This window comes from Thunnus maccoyii, chromosome 7 (assembly GCF_910596095.1).
Source record: "Thunnus maccoyii chromosome 7, fThuMac1.1, whole genome shotgun sequence".
NCBI classification, from domain to species: domain Eukaryota; kingdom Metazoa; phylum Chordata; class Actinopteri; order Scombriformes; family Scombridae; genus Thunnus; species Thunnus maccoyii.
Window position 1 is genome coordinate 29,477,275 of NC_056539.1, and position 18,768 is coordinate 29,496,042.

At 39.8% G+C, this 18,768-nt stretch overlaps 1 protein-coding gene across 1 annotated transcript in view; it reads left to right on the forward strand.

Moving 5' to 3' along the window:
* The first annotated feature begins 2,906 nt into the window (after positions 1-2,906).
* brinp3a.1 (bone morphogenetic protein/retinoic acid inducible neural-specific 3a, tandem duplicate 1) overlaps positions 2,907-18,768 on the forward strand; it is a 49,142-nt gene continuing 33,280 nt past the window's right edge. The window contains exons 1-2 of the mRNA XM_042417147.1: positions 2,907-2,987; positions 3,298-3,605. Coding sequence (XP_042273081.1) covers positions 3,352-3,605 — 254 coding nt within the window. The 5' untranslated portion in view covers positions 2,907-2,987; positions 3,298-3,351. The remainder of the gene's footprint in view (positions 2,988-3,297; positions 3,606-18,768) is intronic.

Consider the following 18,768-nt stretch of genomic DNA (forward strand, 5'->3'; position numbering starts at 1 on the left):
AAAGCAAAAAAGAATCTTTTGACTGAAATGTTTTTCAAGCTTTGTAAAACATGTTACAGGTTACATTACTCTACATTGACGCCTGCTAAACAAAAAACACAATATGTAAAATTATGAGATTTCAGCGCCACTCCACACATAACCATTGCTGCTTTTCACTAATGCAGCCATCAAGATTAAAGGCTCTAGATCAGGATTAGTTAAAGGGAAGAAGATGCTTTTCAACAACTTTTCTATTGACAGTTTTCTTTTTTTGTCATTTCAATACCATTTTCAATCTATGACATAACACTAATACTGTTTGCAGAGCTTGTCTCAGTTTTAGTCAACCATCTACATAACTTTTCAGTACATATGTTTATATTTTTCTTAATTAATTATTATTATACATTATATATGAGATTAAGGGCAGACAATTCACCTGAAATTGCTATATTTGTTCTGACTTATTTCATTAGTTTGACTAATTGCATAATTTCATGGTAAAACAAAAGAGTAAAGGTTATAATATAAAAATATATTGTATGTGGGTGTATATTAATAAGTTTTATTCTGAGAGAAGAAGAAGATTTATTTTGCCCCTATTCAACTAAGAATTTTCACATAGGCTTGGTTATGCTGCAAATTGGGGTAACTATTACTTCTACCACTAACACTAGCACTATTTCTCAGCCATTTTTTTTTTTACTTACTGTGGCCTCAGTGAGAATAAGGATGACTCCTTGTTATAGGTCACTGCTTAGCCACTGTGACCTACACATTTCCTCCACCTTTCTGGTGCTATAATGATCCTTTAGCTGAGACATTCTCTTTGATTTTTTCTTTTTCCTCTGAGTGCTTGGTTTACATCATGGTCTCATGGACCGTCCTTATGTTTCGTCAATTGTAAATCAATTCTGCAGCCTCGCATGTCTCTTCTAAAGAGAAATAAATGAGCATGCCTTTTTGTGCACATTACAGTACACACGTAAACGTATCTGCTCTTGTGCACACAAACACGCATGAATTATTGCATGATTTATTAGAAAAGGTAAATACAAGCTGTGGGGGCTTGTTTCCACTACACTCTTATGAGTTTTGGGGCTCTGAAACCAGAAAACAGTGTTCTAAAAACTGCCTAAAATGCAATGTGAATCCATGGAAGTAATGAGCCATGGCACCCTCTCCACTAAAAATCATCTTTTATTCAAAACTTTGAGAAAAAAAAAAAAAAGTTTAACCTGTGCTTGCAGACAAACTTTAAATGGTCAACAACAATGCAGCTTAAAAACAGGTTGAGGAACCTTTATCCAAAAAACAACACTGTAGACCAAAGGAAGCCTCTTCCTATTAGGTAGTTGTCCTTCACAAGTCATCATGGCTGCAAGGCGGGGTCAAAAGAAAAGGCACCCAATCCCAAGACATGATGATGAAACCGTAACAAATCAACTCATTCTTTCACTCTAGATTCGGCAAGTTGCTGCGCCACGGGATTTCAGCTTCTCTTTGAGTTTGGGAGCCAGTGAATCTTGCGACTCAATGGTGTTCATTTCTCTAATCCAATCCCTGTATAAAACCTCCCTTTGAACGTCTACAGAAAAGCTGAAAGGCAGCACATATCCCTCCCTTCGTTCGCCTGCTCCCTGCCTCTCTGATCCACGCTCAGTGTCCGACGCGCAAGCACTCGGATAGAGCGGGGATAGAGCAGATCTAATTAAGTTTGCTGATGGTGAAAGTGATGATTATTCCGCAGGAAGAAGGAGAGGGAGGAAGAGGGCAAAGAAGATAACGAGAATAACTGCAGGGGGCCGAATACATCCTGTCCTTCTCCTCCTCATGATCATCACCATCGTCGTCACCACCACAACCATCATTAAAGTCATTATTCAAATGATTATTAATTTACACTAAAGATAACATCCATTTGAACAAGTAGATTGACTCTACATCTAGTAGAGTCCGATAATATTATGTTTTCTTCTTTAAATAACTTAACTTTCCTAAATACCTTTTGGTAATTTAATCCAAATTACATTTTCTTGATAAAGGTTTTTTTTTTTTAATCAGAAAATTGATTGTGCCATTTTAATTCTATTAACAGAATGACTCATGACTGCAAATGTGAGGACAGTCGACTTATTAAAGTTGACATATCTTATTGTTTATCCTGTTTCCCGCCTGAGTTCCCTCCTTTCTCTCCTGTCTTTAATCTGTATTAATCTCAACTGGAGGTGACTTCTTTATCAGGTCTCTAAAATGAGGCATCTGACTCCAGCACATCAGCATCCTCTGACCATCGCCTCATCCAGCCTGCCCCCCCCTCTGAACACCTCCTACTCTCACTTCCTCCAGTTACGTCCCAGCCAACCGGGAGTGTGCTCGCTGCTGGAATAAATTAAATTGCGACGGTACGGTTCAGGAGGGAGGGAGAGAGAGCGCAGCGAATGCCATTCACACATTCCGTGCGCTGAGAGTCCACCGTGAGCAGCATCAGCAGCTCTCCGTGCGCCCTGCATGCGCCCTGAGCGCGTCTCTCCAATCAAGTGCAGAAATGAGTTAGTGGACAGCGCTAGCGGTGCTTCTCACATGCGGGCGGTCTTTTTTTTTTCTTCTCTGCGAATTCACCGAGTCCAAAACATAGTGGTGTTTAAATAATTACTCTATCTGGAAGGATTGACCCTGTGCGCTCTTGAAGCATCGTGTCCGCTGCGACTCATTCCGTTGGATTGGACGTACTCTACCTACTGCGCATCGTCGGAGGCTCTCCGCTGGAAATATGCCCCTGTGAAAAAGAAGAGAGGAGCGCGCAGTCAGGAGGTTGGATGTCATATTCTGTTTAGCTCAAGTTGCGCTGCTCCTAATTGCGCGTCTGTACTCCCCTAAAAAAAAGTCCTTTTCCAATGCTACCCCGTCTATGCGCCGAGCCAAACCCAACTTCACGGTCCTATCAGGGGATTTTGCGGAGACTAATTCCGACTAGTCACGGACCACAGTACTTACAGAATAAGGTAAAGGGCATCACATTAAATCAGTAATGGAATTTTACATATTGAAGATTTTATAACATCCTAATTTTAAATACAGTATTTTTAATGATAATTTGTTTTATTATGTACAGTAAATCAACTGTAGATAGTCTAATCTTCAAAAATAGTAGCCCGTTGCCATGATTTCTGACCCAGCAACACTGGACAAATGCAGCTCTCTCACTTCATTTTTATCCCACTCACGCCCAGACCAAAATTACAACCTTATTGTTCTCTGTGTCCACTCTGCCTCAATTCCTCTCCCTCTTCCTTTCATTCCTCCTTCCACCAGGACTCTTCCAAAGTGCAGGGAGAATGAGGAGTCACCGGGGCCGGGGGAAGCAGCATGAGTGGCCCGTGCATCTCCATTAGACTGACGGCCCTCATGTTTCTATGGAAGTGGTTAACACTAAGCCTGCTCCAGAGCTGGGTGTCAGTAGGGGCCAGGGCGGCGGAGCCTGTCGGGGCTGGCTTCGGCGGCTCATCTGGGCCCCTGGGCTGGCTCCTGTCAGACAAGGGTCCTTTTCACCACTCGCAGGAGTTTGTTGATTTCACAGAGCGCTACCAGCAAGGATTCACCACCAAGTACAAGATATACAGGTGAGAGGCAGTGGGCAAGCGGGGTCCTGGGTGACTCTCTGCATGCATTGTCTGCAAAGCTGAGATAATTGCCAGGAAGGTTGCTTGTGAAATCTGAATCTAAATGCAGTTTCATGACGCTAAGGTAGTTCCGATTCATGTGGTCTTGGTCAAAGGAAAAGAGGCATTTTTGCAGGATTTTTAGATAATTATATGCAAGAGATAACATAATACTTTTCTTTAGACTATAAAAGATGCAGATTAAGTAGGTGGCAAACTGAGGGATGAGCATAGAGAAGATTACTTAGTGGAGTTTTGCATACAAATGAAAGCTCGGCATGGATTCTGTATAGATGCAAGCTTCTTTTGGGTGCGACTGCCTGCTTCCTCTTTTTGTGGGCAGCAGAAACATATGGTTTGAGTACAATACAAACCCTCAGAACGCTGTATATCAGTAAAAAAAAAAAAGTGGTGATACCGCAGGAGGGTTTGAGCAAAGCAGCAGGACATAACAGATATCTGACTGAGCTAGTTGATGTGTGACAGTGGGTAGCAGAATGGCTTCAGAAGTGTGGGGTGTGAAGTATACTGGGTGTGTGCTTAGATGCAGCAGGGTACTGTTTGAAAGCTTTTGCTACGGTGACAGTTTTCTACAGTTTTTTTGGAGACAAGAGACTGGAATTAAAAGAAAATGTCAGCATTTCAAGATGCAAACCCCCAAGTGTGAATGTACAGGACATAAGGTAGTTGTCTATTTGTTCAAAGTAATGTTTTTAGTAGTAACATTAAACTACTGAATATAATATGAATGTTGCATCTCCAAAGAAAGATTGACAATTTTTTATTTTCCATATAAACTGAATGATTCATGTACCCATCAAACTGTAATGTAACAGCTGTAAACCTTAACTGTACCAGGCAGCAGGCTTCTTTCATTCGTTAGTAGTCTGTGTGTATGCAAGTGTGGGTGTGTGTTTGTGCTGGTGTTTCCCTTTGAGTTTTATTCTCTTAAGGATAGAAACGCCTCTCAAGCATTTAAACTCTATATTGAAACTGAGACCGATGAAATTATTTTAGGCGGTGGCTCAGTATGTGTTTATAGCAGCATACTCCACGCAGTGTTTAACTGTAAGGGGGGAATATCTTTGTGTGTGTTTGTGTGATGCATATATCGTCTTATGCATATATTTATTTTACAAATTACCATAGTTAGTGTATTTTTTGCAAACTTTCCTGTTTTGACTTCAGGGCTGATGTGATTGAGGATTTTCTTTGATGTGTTGCCTTTTTCAAATATTTTATTTTTCCATCTACAACAGCCAAAGAAAGCTGGTTTTCTAACTTTATGAAAAGCTTAAACAAGCAACATTGACAATGAGCTTCTTTAAAGCGTACCGTATGTCTGGGTTAAGGTTACAGTTAGCATGACTGGGTGTTCACACCAGCGTGCCTGTATTCGTGGCTCATGTGTGTACATGTGTGCCAGGTAAGTGTTTTGACACCCTGTGATGAGAGCGATGCTGTCAGAGCGTCCGCAGCCACGCGGTGGAGAGGCTGATGCCAGCTGAACAGAGGTTTGACTGACACTGGCATTTAGCAGCTGACAGGGGTGACAATGCCAGGCAAAGATAGAGAATGTAGCGCTGTTGGCTTCCCTACATCCATCACTTCCTCCCTCGCTGCCTCTCTGTTGTCCTCTTCTTTCTGTCTCTCAGGATGTCTCTATACCTCTCTTTCTCTCTAGGTTTTTTGTCTCCCTGCTCTGTCTTTACCCCTCCCTTGGATTGCAAATGTAACAGACACAAACACTTCTACAGTGCTGTCATTTACACCGATGCAAACCTTGTTTAACCACTTTTATTCAACAAACTGTAGCCCTAATTCTAAAAGGCCATTTACAGTACAGTAAGACTTATATACTGTGGACCTCTATCAGCAAATATCCAGAAATGCAAGTATATAACCCTCTTTTTCCCCTCTAGCTACAGTGGCCTTTCCAGTTTCCTCAGAAGAATAACAGTAAGCTGGCTAATTAGAGCAAAAAATCCAGTAGAAACACAAGTGAAAAGGTATCACTATGTTAAAAAATATTCCGACTTTGTCATTTGCTTTTCCTCGGCTTGAAAAACAAGCCTTTTTAGGCTTTATATAACTTGCACCCGTAGCACTGTCATCCATCGCTGAGCAATCGAGGATGCCAGTTAGCTGAGAACTGAAGAGATCAGATGTGCCTTCAAACTGCGTTCGCTTTGTAGTGTTTTTTTGTTCCAAAACAGATTCATGAATTTTGAAAAGAAGAAAACCCAGGCACAATCTTTGAGTCATTTGTATTGATCAACAATACTATTCTGCCTCTTGCAGACACATTACGGTCATTTATGGGTCAGTGAAGTTCTTGTTATTCTTGTCACTGCCATGTGTTGTAATTCTAAATCCAAAGTCGAAACCTCAAATTGGCCTCTTATGGAACAGTGGAGAAGCCAAATTGTCCTCAGTTTAGACAGTTTTCCTCAATGCTTGCCTGGATATTTGGTCCCCTGTAAGTAAACACAGTGACACATACTGCACAATCACACACATACACAGTGGGAGATAGCAGGACGGAGGAACAGCAGTAAGGAATGACTCTTAATTAACCACCAGGTGAAAAGAAGGTTAAATAAAAACATTAAAATCTGCCCTCTGTCTCTGCCTTTATCTTCATGTCTATCTCACACGTTCTCTCTCTTTTGGTTCCCTCCCCTTCACCACCCCTCCCTCCCTCCTTCCCTCCCTCCCTTGTCGAATGATCTCAAACCAATTGCTCTCCCTCGCTCATAAATATTCTCCAGAGCTCGGTTGGCCTTTCCCGTCAGGGGGCAGGGGAGGGGGAGTAGTAGGGGATGAAGGAGAGGACTGGAGGGATCGGAGTACAGAGGAGGGGACATGAGAGGAACCAGCACTTTATCCCCCCCTGCTGGTTGGTCACTGCACCGGAACAGCTTGTAGCCATTTCTAAATATAATAAATGCTACAGAATGCATTATTTATGGAGTGATGTTCAGAATGGAAGTCATAAAATGTTTTAAAGTGAAATAATTTTACATTAGCACTTTCATCTTTTATCTGGACCGCATTAAAACCGAGATTAAAAAGCTCGGAGAATTACAGCTTTCTGTCGCAGCGGTGAAATATTGTTTTTTAAAAAACGTGATTTTCTAACTGCAAATCCTCAGTGAAAGAGGTTTTTCTCTTCTCAAAGTCTGATCAAATGCAATAATTGGAGTGATGAATTAATGGATTATGGGATTCAAAAGCATTTCATAACAGCTTTGTGGTTTTTCTTTTATATGTTACGAGCAGTCAGCCGGTTGCATGTTTGTCCAACGGTAACACCTGGTTGATAAATAGACACTTAAAGCAATCAAAAGCATTTCTTCATTGACTGATCTCCCTGTTCACACTGATATCATGAGTTCAAATTAGATTTTTTTTTTTTTTTTGCTAACTACTGCTGTCACACATGTGCATCAGAGGTGGAACTGGGTGTAAAATGAACAAAAGCATGTTTCATTTAATAATTTAGAAGCTCGTGGTGTTGTGAAATAATTTCAGTGAATTTGAGAAACTCTTGCTCCACGACATCTTTGTGTGTAGTCGAGCCGTACCCACAAGACAGTAGCATATTAGTCAAAATGTCAGCTCCTCCTTTCTTCTTCTTCATGGGCCATAACTTTTATATCACGCCTCATATCTCGTGTTTTCTCCTCTCTTCTCTCCTGTCAGCCCACTGGCTATTGCATCGACTTCATTTGATGTAAGGAGTCCTCTCTTGTAATTATGGAGTGATTAGTGTTTCAATTATATGGAAACATGTTTGTAGAGAGGATAGTGTGCAGAGGCATGACGTTACAATACCTGGGCTGCACTGTGTAATCATGTCATTTACATTTGGAGGAAGTAGAGCCTAATGTGTTTTTATCTGTTTCATGTTTATGGCTGTGCTACTGCGTTGTGAATGCTTTAGATGGGAAACCACATTTAAAAGAGATTATAAAATGCGATGGAATAGACTGGTAAACAACTGCATAGAATATATAAAGCAATGAAGAGAAAAGAAGAAGAGAGAGGAGACGATCAAGGGATACATCATAATGCACCAAAAGGAAACCAGATGCTATAGTAAACCATATCAAAGACAAATGCATGCACAGGAAATAATAATTCAACTTTTAACTCTTAGTCTTCAATTCTGGTAAAGGTTAACCTTGTAGCATTTTTGAACATAAATATCTAATTTATCAAATTACATGCATGCATTGAGAAGATATACAGAATGGTGCAAATTACTGAATGGTTGGTAAAACTAATGTGTGTCTGTGCTTTCGGTAATATCAAACTTCATATTTACTCGTCATTTATATGCATTTGCAGAAATGGTAGGTTCAATTTTGCTGATGTTGCCATTTAACATATCTCCAAACTGTATACAGAGCATAGAATACAAATTAGATTGCCCAACATGTCCTTGTATATAAACAGCAAAACATGTTTTTTATTAGCGCACAGACATGATTTTACAACTCTGGAAAGTTATAATGGTGGTAACTGTTTTATCTTTTGTTGCGACGATCTTATGTTATCTCATGTTGCGACGATTTTATCTTTTGTTGCGATGACTGCGAGGTAAACAGTCAAATGCAGCATTCACATTACAAAGTAATGCACCAGGAATGCGCGCCTGCATGCATGTGATTGGCCAATGCAACGCCTTGCCGGATGACGTCGAGTTGCATTGCGGCAAAAGTTAAGTCTGGTTCAACTTTTTGCTGGATGACTGCTCTGTTTTTTCGCTGAGCTGAATGCACTGGCATCCATGCTGTGTAAACAGACTGCCCCCTTTCAAAACAATAGGAAGGCTGCGTTTTTTTCATGCGGAACTGATGTTGGTCTGAAAGCTACCTTAGGCTTCAGGAATCTGAGTTAGCCAAACCAAGTAGGTATGTCGCATTGATGTTTATTGCACATGTTTTGTTCCAGCAAGAAACCTGCATTCAACTATCATATGGTACTACATCTCAGGACTAATACACACGATATTGACAAAAAAGGACATTTTGCACTAAAAAGACCATAACTTTGGAAGATTTGAAAAAACGTGAACTTGTGCTTTATGGTCTGGTAAGGCAATGACAACTACTTAGTCAAAATTTTCAACTTTATAATTCAGGAGGCTGTTCACATTTCCTGCAGCCAACATCCTTAATTCCTTCTTTAATTCTTTCATTCATACTTTTAACAGTGACAACAATCTTTCTCTAATCTTAAACCTGTATTAACTGATTTTTTGGCCATTTGGGGGCAGTGGAAACAAGTTGTGAACACAACATTAACATAAAACCTTTTAAGTCGATATTTGAACATGGTAGCAAACAGTTGCTTATTTCCACATCCAGCAGTTACAGAGCAACATTATCATTCATTTGGACTCATGTCTCTGTCCACCTGGTGAAAATCCAATATTCACTTTCTTTAGCTCTGTTTTTGGTCTCTATTAACTTCTGAGGGAAATATCCGACTCTTTAGCTGCCAAATGCTCCCCTATGTTCACCAGCTAGTCGCTAAGTGTGTGTTTGTGATCAGGTAGTGTACAGTGGGTTTTTAGAGCTTACACATTTTCATTTGACACATTGTTATTATAAAAAAATATTGATTATATCCACTTTAACCAAGTAGTTTTTATGCTTAAACCTAACCAAACGTTAACTATACAGGTGCCAGATCACAAAACAATCACATGAATCAGGTTTTTTAAGACACTGACAAAAAATCTCATCCTGTTGATAGGCAATGTATTTTTCATTTAGTTGGAGGATTTGCTGGGAGGATCATCTTAATGGTTTGCATTGATAGAAAATGGGACATGAACTGTGGTCTCAGGGATCAACGTAAAGTAATATTCTGTTCTATAGTGAACTATCCACACAGGATTTATGGGTTAGGGTTAGGGTTAAGACATTATGTGGTGGTATAACGCTACAAGCTCAATTTGTCTATCTAGGCAAGTTAAAAAATGCTAAATTACTTTAATAATCCACAGTCTCTGTTTGACTGTTCTACCTTGGTTTAATTACAATAAAATTAGACTACTGATTAATTCCATGCCTCATTTATTATTGGTGTTATGTTTCACAAAATTCAGAACATATCTATGGGAAATTCAACTGCTTCCCCTCTGCCTCTCATGACCAAATCAAATCTGACCTTGTTTACAGTGTGAAATGCAGTTGCAGGTAGAGACTGTTGATCCTCACTGCGATGGTCTTGGGTGTTTACAATCAATGTATTAATGCCTGGAAGTTTTTGTGGTAAAGATTTTTTTTGCAAACACGTGGCAGAAGAGACTCAGGCAGAGAGAGAAGTATAGAGCGAGATACAGTTTTTATTGAACTAGTTTTTCTTTTTTTTTTTCTTTTTTTTCATGCGTGAATGCCTGAGCGGCTTGTTCAGTGAGAGACAAGTCGGTCTATCGTCCTCCAGTCAGAGGTTGAATGTGTCTCCAGGACAGAAGCAGAGCTGCATCCTCCTCCTGATCACCAGCAGCAATGACAGTGATGAGGACTTCATCCAGCGCAGAGCTTATGGCTTCTGACAAGTGTGTGATGGGGGAGTTATCAGGGCCAGAGGTCCATGGAAGCAGCTTTTAAGAAGTCTGTATATTGGAGTGTATTTTGTACGGATGGCTTGAGCTATTCAAAATTTCAGAAAAATCATTGGGATAGGATCTGTAGATGTATTAATCTTCATTAAGGAATTCTTTTGTTCTCCTAATGGTCACAGCTGTGTCATTTTTATATAAAAATACACTTAAAGTATTATCTTATATCATAGATGTGGCCTGAAACAAAGAACAACATCCCATCCACCCTTAACTGAAATACTGTGAATTCACTGTTTGCCCAAATTTAAAGCCATGAGCATGGATGTATGAAGAGAACAGGATACAGCATCAGACTCTGTTCATTTCTATGAAAGTTGCTCTGTGGCACATGAAACCGAAAAAGCCATTTCCTGCTGTAAAGAAATTATCCAGATGAATAGCGTGCATGCTCTGCATTGGGCTAATAGAGCGTGCGCAGTATGCAGAGACATCCGCCGGCCGAGTGGGCTAACTTCCAGTTTAGCCCTACAGCTAACTTGAATGGGGTTAAAATAATTCAATCATGCAGCTCTTCTAGACTTTCCAAATGCTATCAGACCAAATGGATCCAAATTCTGACAGTGAGGTGAGTCATTTCACAGGGGTTGCGACAAATGTATCCACTGTTTTGGAAAAAATGGAAAAAAACGCTTTTTAGGCCCTTGTCAGACCCGGAAGTTGTAATTCCACAGTTTGGCTATTATGTCAAATTGGCTTCAAAGCCTGGTGCTGTTCTCAGGGACTTGGTCATGAGCGGTCAATGGCAGGACACATTCTCAGTGCACAGGAAGTGGCTATTCACAAAGTGAAATAGAACATTATCAAAACATGGGGTAAGTACCACCAACGGCTCTCCACAACTCTGTTTTTTTGTCCTGTTTTTCACCTCTTCACAAAGGCATAATGAAGAAAACATTTTATGACGTCTCTGCAACAAAATCCCATAATCTTTCAAGAAGACATTATTTACCACCGCTGTTTCCGAGGCACCGTAGTGTGAAGTTGCCTCTTTAAGCTCTAAAGGAACTTATTTTTAACTAACCCAAAACATTGTTATCGACTGCTTAAGTGTTTAACAACTAACTGTGGAATAAAAAACGGGAGTGTATACTCGGATGGCGTGGTGTGCTTATGCACGTATGTGATGATCCATTGTGTGCAGCTACAATATGTGATTACAGTCTTAAAAGAGCCCATGCAGCCTCATTGACAGAAAGCAACTGTGTCATGAAGAGCAGGATTTAGCGTAGCTGGTGGCTCTTCTGTCTTCTGCTCCATTTGTTTGTGTGTGTGTGTGAATGTGTAGTTGTGAGGTTTGGGTGTGTATCCACAGCATGTATTAACAGTATGTGAATGCCTCATTATGTACACAATGTGATTCCAGGCATTCCTTGTTTTGTGTGTGAAGACAAGTCTCTTGTCAACTGTGTTATGACAAATTGCAGTACAAAAGGGATCAGCAGTCTTCATGTCAGCAAACCCTCCTGCAAATCATGCTCTCTCTCTCTCTCTCTGACTTGATCTTGCTTTCTATTATCAGAGGTGTAGTGATATTCACGGGAGCTACAAATCAATACTGCAATTGCTTTTTTAACAAAACTCACCCTCCTACAACATTTGAGCTGTTTTGTTTTTTTTTCCCCACACTGCAGCATTTCACAGTAAGACAAAGTCAGCCTGTGTTCAAATTCCCTCAATAGGCTAAAATAACAAAAATGGTACAAAAAAAAAGAAAAGAAAAAAAGGCATGTTTTCCTGTTCTGTTTTAAAAATGCTATAGAAATTTTAAAGAAATCCAATAAAATACAAATGTTAACTTTGATAGAAGAAGACAGAAATTATTTTGTATAATAAGTTTGTTTAAAATGGTGTAAAATGGTTAAAAGAAAAGGTCTAGGGTGGAAACTAAATACACATTGTCCATTCAGAGACACTTACATAAAGGAAGTCCCATTAATACCAAATAGCTGCATTGTTAGATTGATGAAAAGGTCTCTAGAAGAATCTGAACAAGAAAGGTTCCTCTCAACAAACACATACATGGACATCACATCTTCAGTCAACAATGCCAACATTTTCAACACAACTGAAGGAAGGAGCTCTGCAATTAGTCATTTGTTCAAACATTTGAAATTAAATAAGATTAGTATTGTCTCTTGATAAGTGACCTTTTGTGGTCGTGTGAACAATGATTGTTGTCTCTGAGAAGCAAAGATGGAAGTAACGCTGCAAAATCTCTTTTGGTGGAGGTCACGGTGAGGTGTACTAAGGCTGTATTAAGACCTAATCAGGCGTTGCGGCGCACCGCCACAGGGACGAGCAGAGGTGTGTGGGCGTGTTTGTATTCTGGAACGTGTGAAACAATCAGAAAATAACATTTTACCGATCTGATACCACCACCGCTCCCTCTCTTCATTCACTCTCTAGCTCACTCGACCACAGCTGCTCTTTCTCTCTCTCTCTCTCTTTTTATCTCGTCTTGTTTAAAGTGAGTCAGGACATCGACAGAAAAGTCTAACGTTATTTTTAATGTCATCAAACAAAGAGAAATGTCCTCTCCTCCTCCTAGTCTTTGTCCTCCCTCATGGCAGGGTTGTACAGCTCTGATCAGTCTGATCGCCAGCTGTGATTGGCCACCGCAGCGTGATGCCGGGTTGCATATCTCCAAAAGTTGACTCTGGATCAACTTTCTCGCTGCAGGCCAGTGCAGCACTGCTGCGGCCAAAACCCCTGCAATGCACTATGCCAATTCAAATGAATGGGGAGGAATGGCGTTTTCACCGCACCACCTGATTTGGACTGAATATGGCCTAAGCGTATGACTTTGACAAAGGAGACCATTGGGGCGGCTGTGGCTCAGGAGGTCATGCACTAATTGGAAGATCAGCGGTTCGATTCCCAGCTCATCCAATCCACATGTCACAGTATCCTTGGGCAAGATACTGAACCCCAAATTGCTCCCGATGGCTGTGCCATTGGTGTGTGAACGTGTGTGTGTGAATGATTAGTTCCCACTGATGCACAGCTTGGCACCTTGCATGGTAACACCTGCCATCAGCATATGAATGTGTGTGTGTGAATAGGTGAATGTGGCTTGTAGTGTAAAAGTGCTTTGAGTGGTTGGAAGACTAGAAAGGCGCTATATAAGTGCATTCACCACTCCATTTATGTTTGTGGTCAGTCAACTCTGACTTCTTTTAACCATGACCACAAATGTATTCTAACCTTAAACGAGTGAGGTGGCATATCAGAAAACATTTTGTGATAATCGCCTTTTGGAGGGCACTTATGTGATCCTGCCAATATGGGTATCATATGTGTCCTTTTAGAAAGCAATGACAAATGTATTTTGTTGTTTAACTTTGCATTAACCTTTAAACACAAATTAGTCTAAAATGTATTCAGTCTATTTTTTGAGTATCATCTAGACATGACAACAAATAGAGAAAAGAAGAAAAAAATAGTGTCTTTATGAAGTTTATTCACCAGCTGCACTGTAAGCACCCTAACCCTAACCCTAACCCCATGCTGCTTTCCTTTGCACCATTTTGCATCCCCAGTTCAATGCATCCCAATCATCTACAGGAGTTTTAAAACGTCCATGGTAATGGTTACAATATCAATTGGTAATCAAGTGTTTGAAATGTGCATTTGAGTAACACTCAAGTACACATTTCAGCAGCATCAAAGGCATTGAAGAGCAAAATGAGCAGGAAGCAGTGTGCCGTCTTGTTTATAGGACCTCTCAGCAGGTTTAATATGATTTTCACAAATTAATGGTTTGATGTTTGTTTGATGTTGTTAGAAAACAGTTGGTGGCAATTTTGTGAAGCGTTCACAACCAGCGGCTATTAACTACATCATTACGCTCTCCTTCTCCGTCTTGATCTCACTTTCTTTCCTTGTTTGTATCTGCAGTTGGTGGTTGACTTAAAGACACAAGTCTCTCCATCTTTTTTCTGCCTCCATCTTACTCCCACTCTCATCTGACTTTCCAACTCTTCTCTTGTTAAGACTGGATCATCAGTAGCTCAGTTAACTAAGTTGACATGTGCCACTATGAAGGTGCCTTTCAGGAAAATGCCTGCTATACGTCTGGCATGTGTAGAGTTTCTTTTGATGTTGCTCAACTGAAAAGCCTCTTTGTCTGTAATTCTTAATTTCTAAAAATCATTTCTCTGTTGCTAATGGCGCATGCATATTGAGAAGGATCAATGTCACATCAGATTAAACCAAGAGGAGAAAAAAAGTAAACTGCGGCAAAGAAAAAAATCACTAACATTGAAAACAGCGGAGCAGTTGCCGTTTCATTGCAAGGTCTTCCAAAGAAATGTAATTTGGTTTATCTTACTGAATGGAGCATGAAGGACTTTTCTCCCATTTTGCACAATTCTCTTTGGGGAGGTCCTTGAAATAACTTTGAGTCTACATCAACCAACTGTTTTGCACAGCAGGTTATTTTGGTATCTAGGGTAACCCAGCTACAAAACACAACAATATGTTCTCGTTCAGGCCTTTTTGATGATGAGCAAATACGTATCGGAGTAAGGTAACTGCCTGGTTAGTTTTTGCTTTGTCCATTGTAATGTTTGGATCCACTTGGACAAAGACAAACCATTATACATAAGTGCAACAATTTTATTTCACCTGATGCTATTTTGCTTCTTTTTGCCTGTAATTTAATCTGATACAGACCTCCAATAGCTTTGATTATGTAAAACATGTATTTCTAGGTCAAAATGCAAACAAGCTGTGCAGTGGCCAGTTACAGAATTTAATTCTGTATCCTATAAATTCTGATTATACATTTGCATTACTAATTTACAATAGTAAATGCATTTTAAAAGAAATGTAATACTATCCAGATTATGTTTTTTTTATCAACATATTGAAACATTACTACTGTAATTGTCTGCCCATTTGAAAATGGTTATACTGAAAGTATGGGATAAATGTTCTGCTCTTGCAATACATATCTGCTCATGGCATCTAAAGCGTGATTTCACTTTTTTATGGTTATATTTAGACGCTAGGTTATAGAAAGATTCTTGTCTTGGGTAAGATACTGAAAAAGTTAACAGTAGGTTTACTTTTTAAACCTGTTTACCAAACCAGCATGCCTAATCTCAAAGTGTTCTGTTGCCTAAACCTATCATGCAAACCTCTGTCTAGAGTGTTGATATCCTGCAGATTGTACAAAAACATACTACTTTCTTCACTGTAAAAATGTTGCAAGTGAACATAATCTGATGAGTAACTGTGTTTCTTAAAAACATAATTTCTTGGAGACAGGGTAAAAAATGCCTTCTTTAGAGTCAATCCAATAAAGGGAGCCATTTAATTAGTCCACCTGTCTTCATACCAATGAAAAGGCTCAAAATGTGCATTAATTACAATAAAATGGAAGAAAAAACGCCTGCACTGCAATTCACTGTGTCTCCGGCGTGTAAATATTGTGCACTTGCTTTTTAAATCACAGTTTGAATCCGAGTTTTGATATGTAGAGAAATGATCTGGACCTAACTGCTGTAAAGTCATTATACAATATCTGAGTAAAAACCGCGAGGAAATGAGAGATGGAAGAAAACTGTCTTTAGTGGTAATCAGCTCACTGTTGGAAACAGTGTATAAATGCAAATATTCAGAACACCTGCAAAGACAAGTTGAGTAATTTGTACATTTCTCTTTTTTCTTCTTTCTCTGTGACATTCACATGATCTTATGATGAGTTGAAATGAGGTTGCATAGTAGCTCATTTCATTAACATTAGCATGATTGAGGCAGCAGCAAAAGAACATAGTGCTTTTAGGCTTATTCACGACAGACTAATTAGCTTGCAGACATTGATTAATGTCAACCATTTTTTTAAAACAAGTGTAAAAATAAATCTACTTGCTATTTTGAAGAAAAAAAAATGTCTGCATGTGTGCAATGTGTAGAAGTCAAATTATAGAATTTTGACATCATACAATTTCATTGAAGGCGCTGGAAACTGCAATGTCATTATTCTGTGCAAATTCATTTCAAGTAACAGAAGTTTGGGTAATGCATCAATTATATGAAGTCCTCACACACTGTCAGTGCCATGTGACTTGATATGTACGGTTCATAAATGGGTAACAGAGCTGTTCTAGGAGCAATAGGTGCTAATAGGAGCAAACAACTAAATTCATTAAAATTTTTAAAAGATGTAGTGTGGCCCCTTAGGTGGTTTTCAGTCATTTAATAGTATTATGTTGCAGTCATGACAGAGGTTGTGGGCTTTTTATTAACAAGGGGTCAGGCTTGACTTTATATAGATGTTCCCTTTGGCATTTTTCACAAAGAATAATGACATTGTGCTTGATCCCAACAATAATGTACTGTAAATGGGTCAGTGCGGATGTTATTGTTGATATGGTATATAGTACAGTATCACACATCGTATAGTTACAGTATATAAAATTTGATAGAACTCTACTCGGTGCTTGAAATTCATTGGAAAAAATAGGAAAAGAGGAAAAAGAAGACGAGATGAGATCATTAAAGGGAAAATGACAAATTATTGCTAGAAGCAATTGTTGTTTAAAGGCAAAAGTAAAAGTCATTTCTGTTTATTTCATTGTAGCCATCCATTTTTAACATACAGGCTTCTTTGAGCTGAAAGGCAGTTTTAGATTTCCAGATTGCTGCTGTAAAATGGTTTGCTTAGAATTTGTTTTCACAATCGAGTGCCCTCTTTTGTTATTAAAATACACCGTTTTGTATGCAAAGTCATGCATTTGAAAAAAAAAAAGTAATCTTTTTACAATAATTCCTGCTTGATCATGCTTCAGGAGATAACATTAGCACCATCACACACTTGCATACCTGCTCAGTCACATACTGAACACAATCTGCATTGCTATGCTCAGTAGTGTGTCTCAACTGCATCAGCAGGTTATTCGCTGGGTTGATTTCCTGATTTGTTATGTTGGGCACCGAGCTGCGCCCTCAGACTGCAGACATTGTACCCTGTGAAAGATGTGAGACATCTGGGCTGTGATGGACACATAGCAGGGTACGACTCCCCTGCTCTGACCAAGGCCCCTGTAGCTCTTGCAGCTCCTAACCTCCTGGTGCACAACGCTTGAGTTCGCTCAAAGGGGGGGCTGACAGGTAGATATGCAGTGAGCCCCCTGCTGCACAGCGCTGCGGGTGAAATAAACCTGCTGTCTGTGTGTGCATGTGTGTGTGTGTCTCTGATAGGCTATTCCAGTCACTCAGCATCTCACTGAGAACAGTTAAGGGTGAAATAAACCTTCAGTCTTCCATGTAATGCCAGATTCTTTGTGTGTGCATATAATGTGTGGCGTGCAATAGGTGCCGAATTGAAGTCTTCGACAACAGATCTCTGTATCTGTGTGTGTGGTGTGTTTTCCAGCTTAGCTGTGGCACCATTCATAAATGTCTGTCAGTGAGCAGCATAGCAAGGCAGCGTGTCGATCACAGTTAAGCTCTCCCTCTTTCTCTCTCCACTGCTCCCTTCTTCAGCCGGTCCCAGCGGACGGAGAGAAACGCTAATGGCCGCTCGTTATAGAGAAACACAGACATGAAACAGGCCTTAATGAGCTGTTTTCTGTTTTGTATTTTTCTCGGGGGGTCATTGTTATTGGTGGGAAATTGATTGGCAGCAGGCCTGCACCCTTGGGGCCTCTGCGATATTCTGGGCGATAGAAAAGTTGTTGCAGCAAGGGCGGCTTTGTTTAGATTTTTGCAGCTGCAGGGTGTGTGAATGCATGTGTGGGCATGTGTCTTTGCATGGGGGAGTTGGTGCATCTCTGTAGGGTGTTGGGGGTTGTATGTATGTTCAGAGAGAGAGAAGGACACGATGGGAAATTTCCCATTTGCGTCTTTGCAAAGATTATTTTTCAAGGAGAAAGCTCGTTAAATGTTTAACTTGTGAGGGATTTTAATTTCCAGAAACCATACCGTCTATTTATTATGCTGTAAAACACTGTAGAAGTAACAGTTCCATTTTGTGCAGTCGTGTGCTCTTGAAAGCCATCTTGTATTACCATTAGATTGTGTTTCTCTGTCACAAGTAGTAAATAGTTTGCATGGAGGCTACTAGGGGTTGGTGTGTATGTCGTTTAATATAAAAAATAGTGTTTGCCATTTAGTATATTTAAAAAAAAAATCAATTGAAAACTCCATATTCATCTCTTTTTTTTCAAATTTTGGATAATCCAGTGAAAAATATACCTGACAAATCAAGATACTTCATCACATTGATGCAAAAATCGTAATACAACTTGAAGCAATAAAGGTCAATTAATCAATATCTGTTTTATATTACAGTATTTTTATTTATTATAGTATATTTAGACTTAAAGCTGGGGTATGTAGTGTTCAGGCAACTGCAAAAAAAACCCCTCCAGAATATGAGAATAAAGCCCTCCTCCTGCAGCTCTCCCCCCCTCTCCTCTCTGTCTTAAGCCCCTCCCACCAGACGAGCAGGGGCATATGTATGCCCTTCATACACAC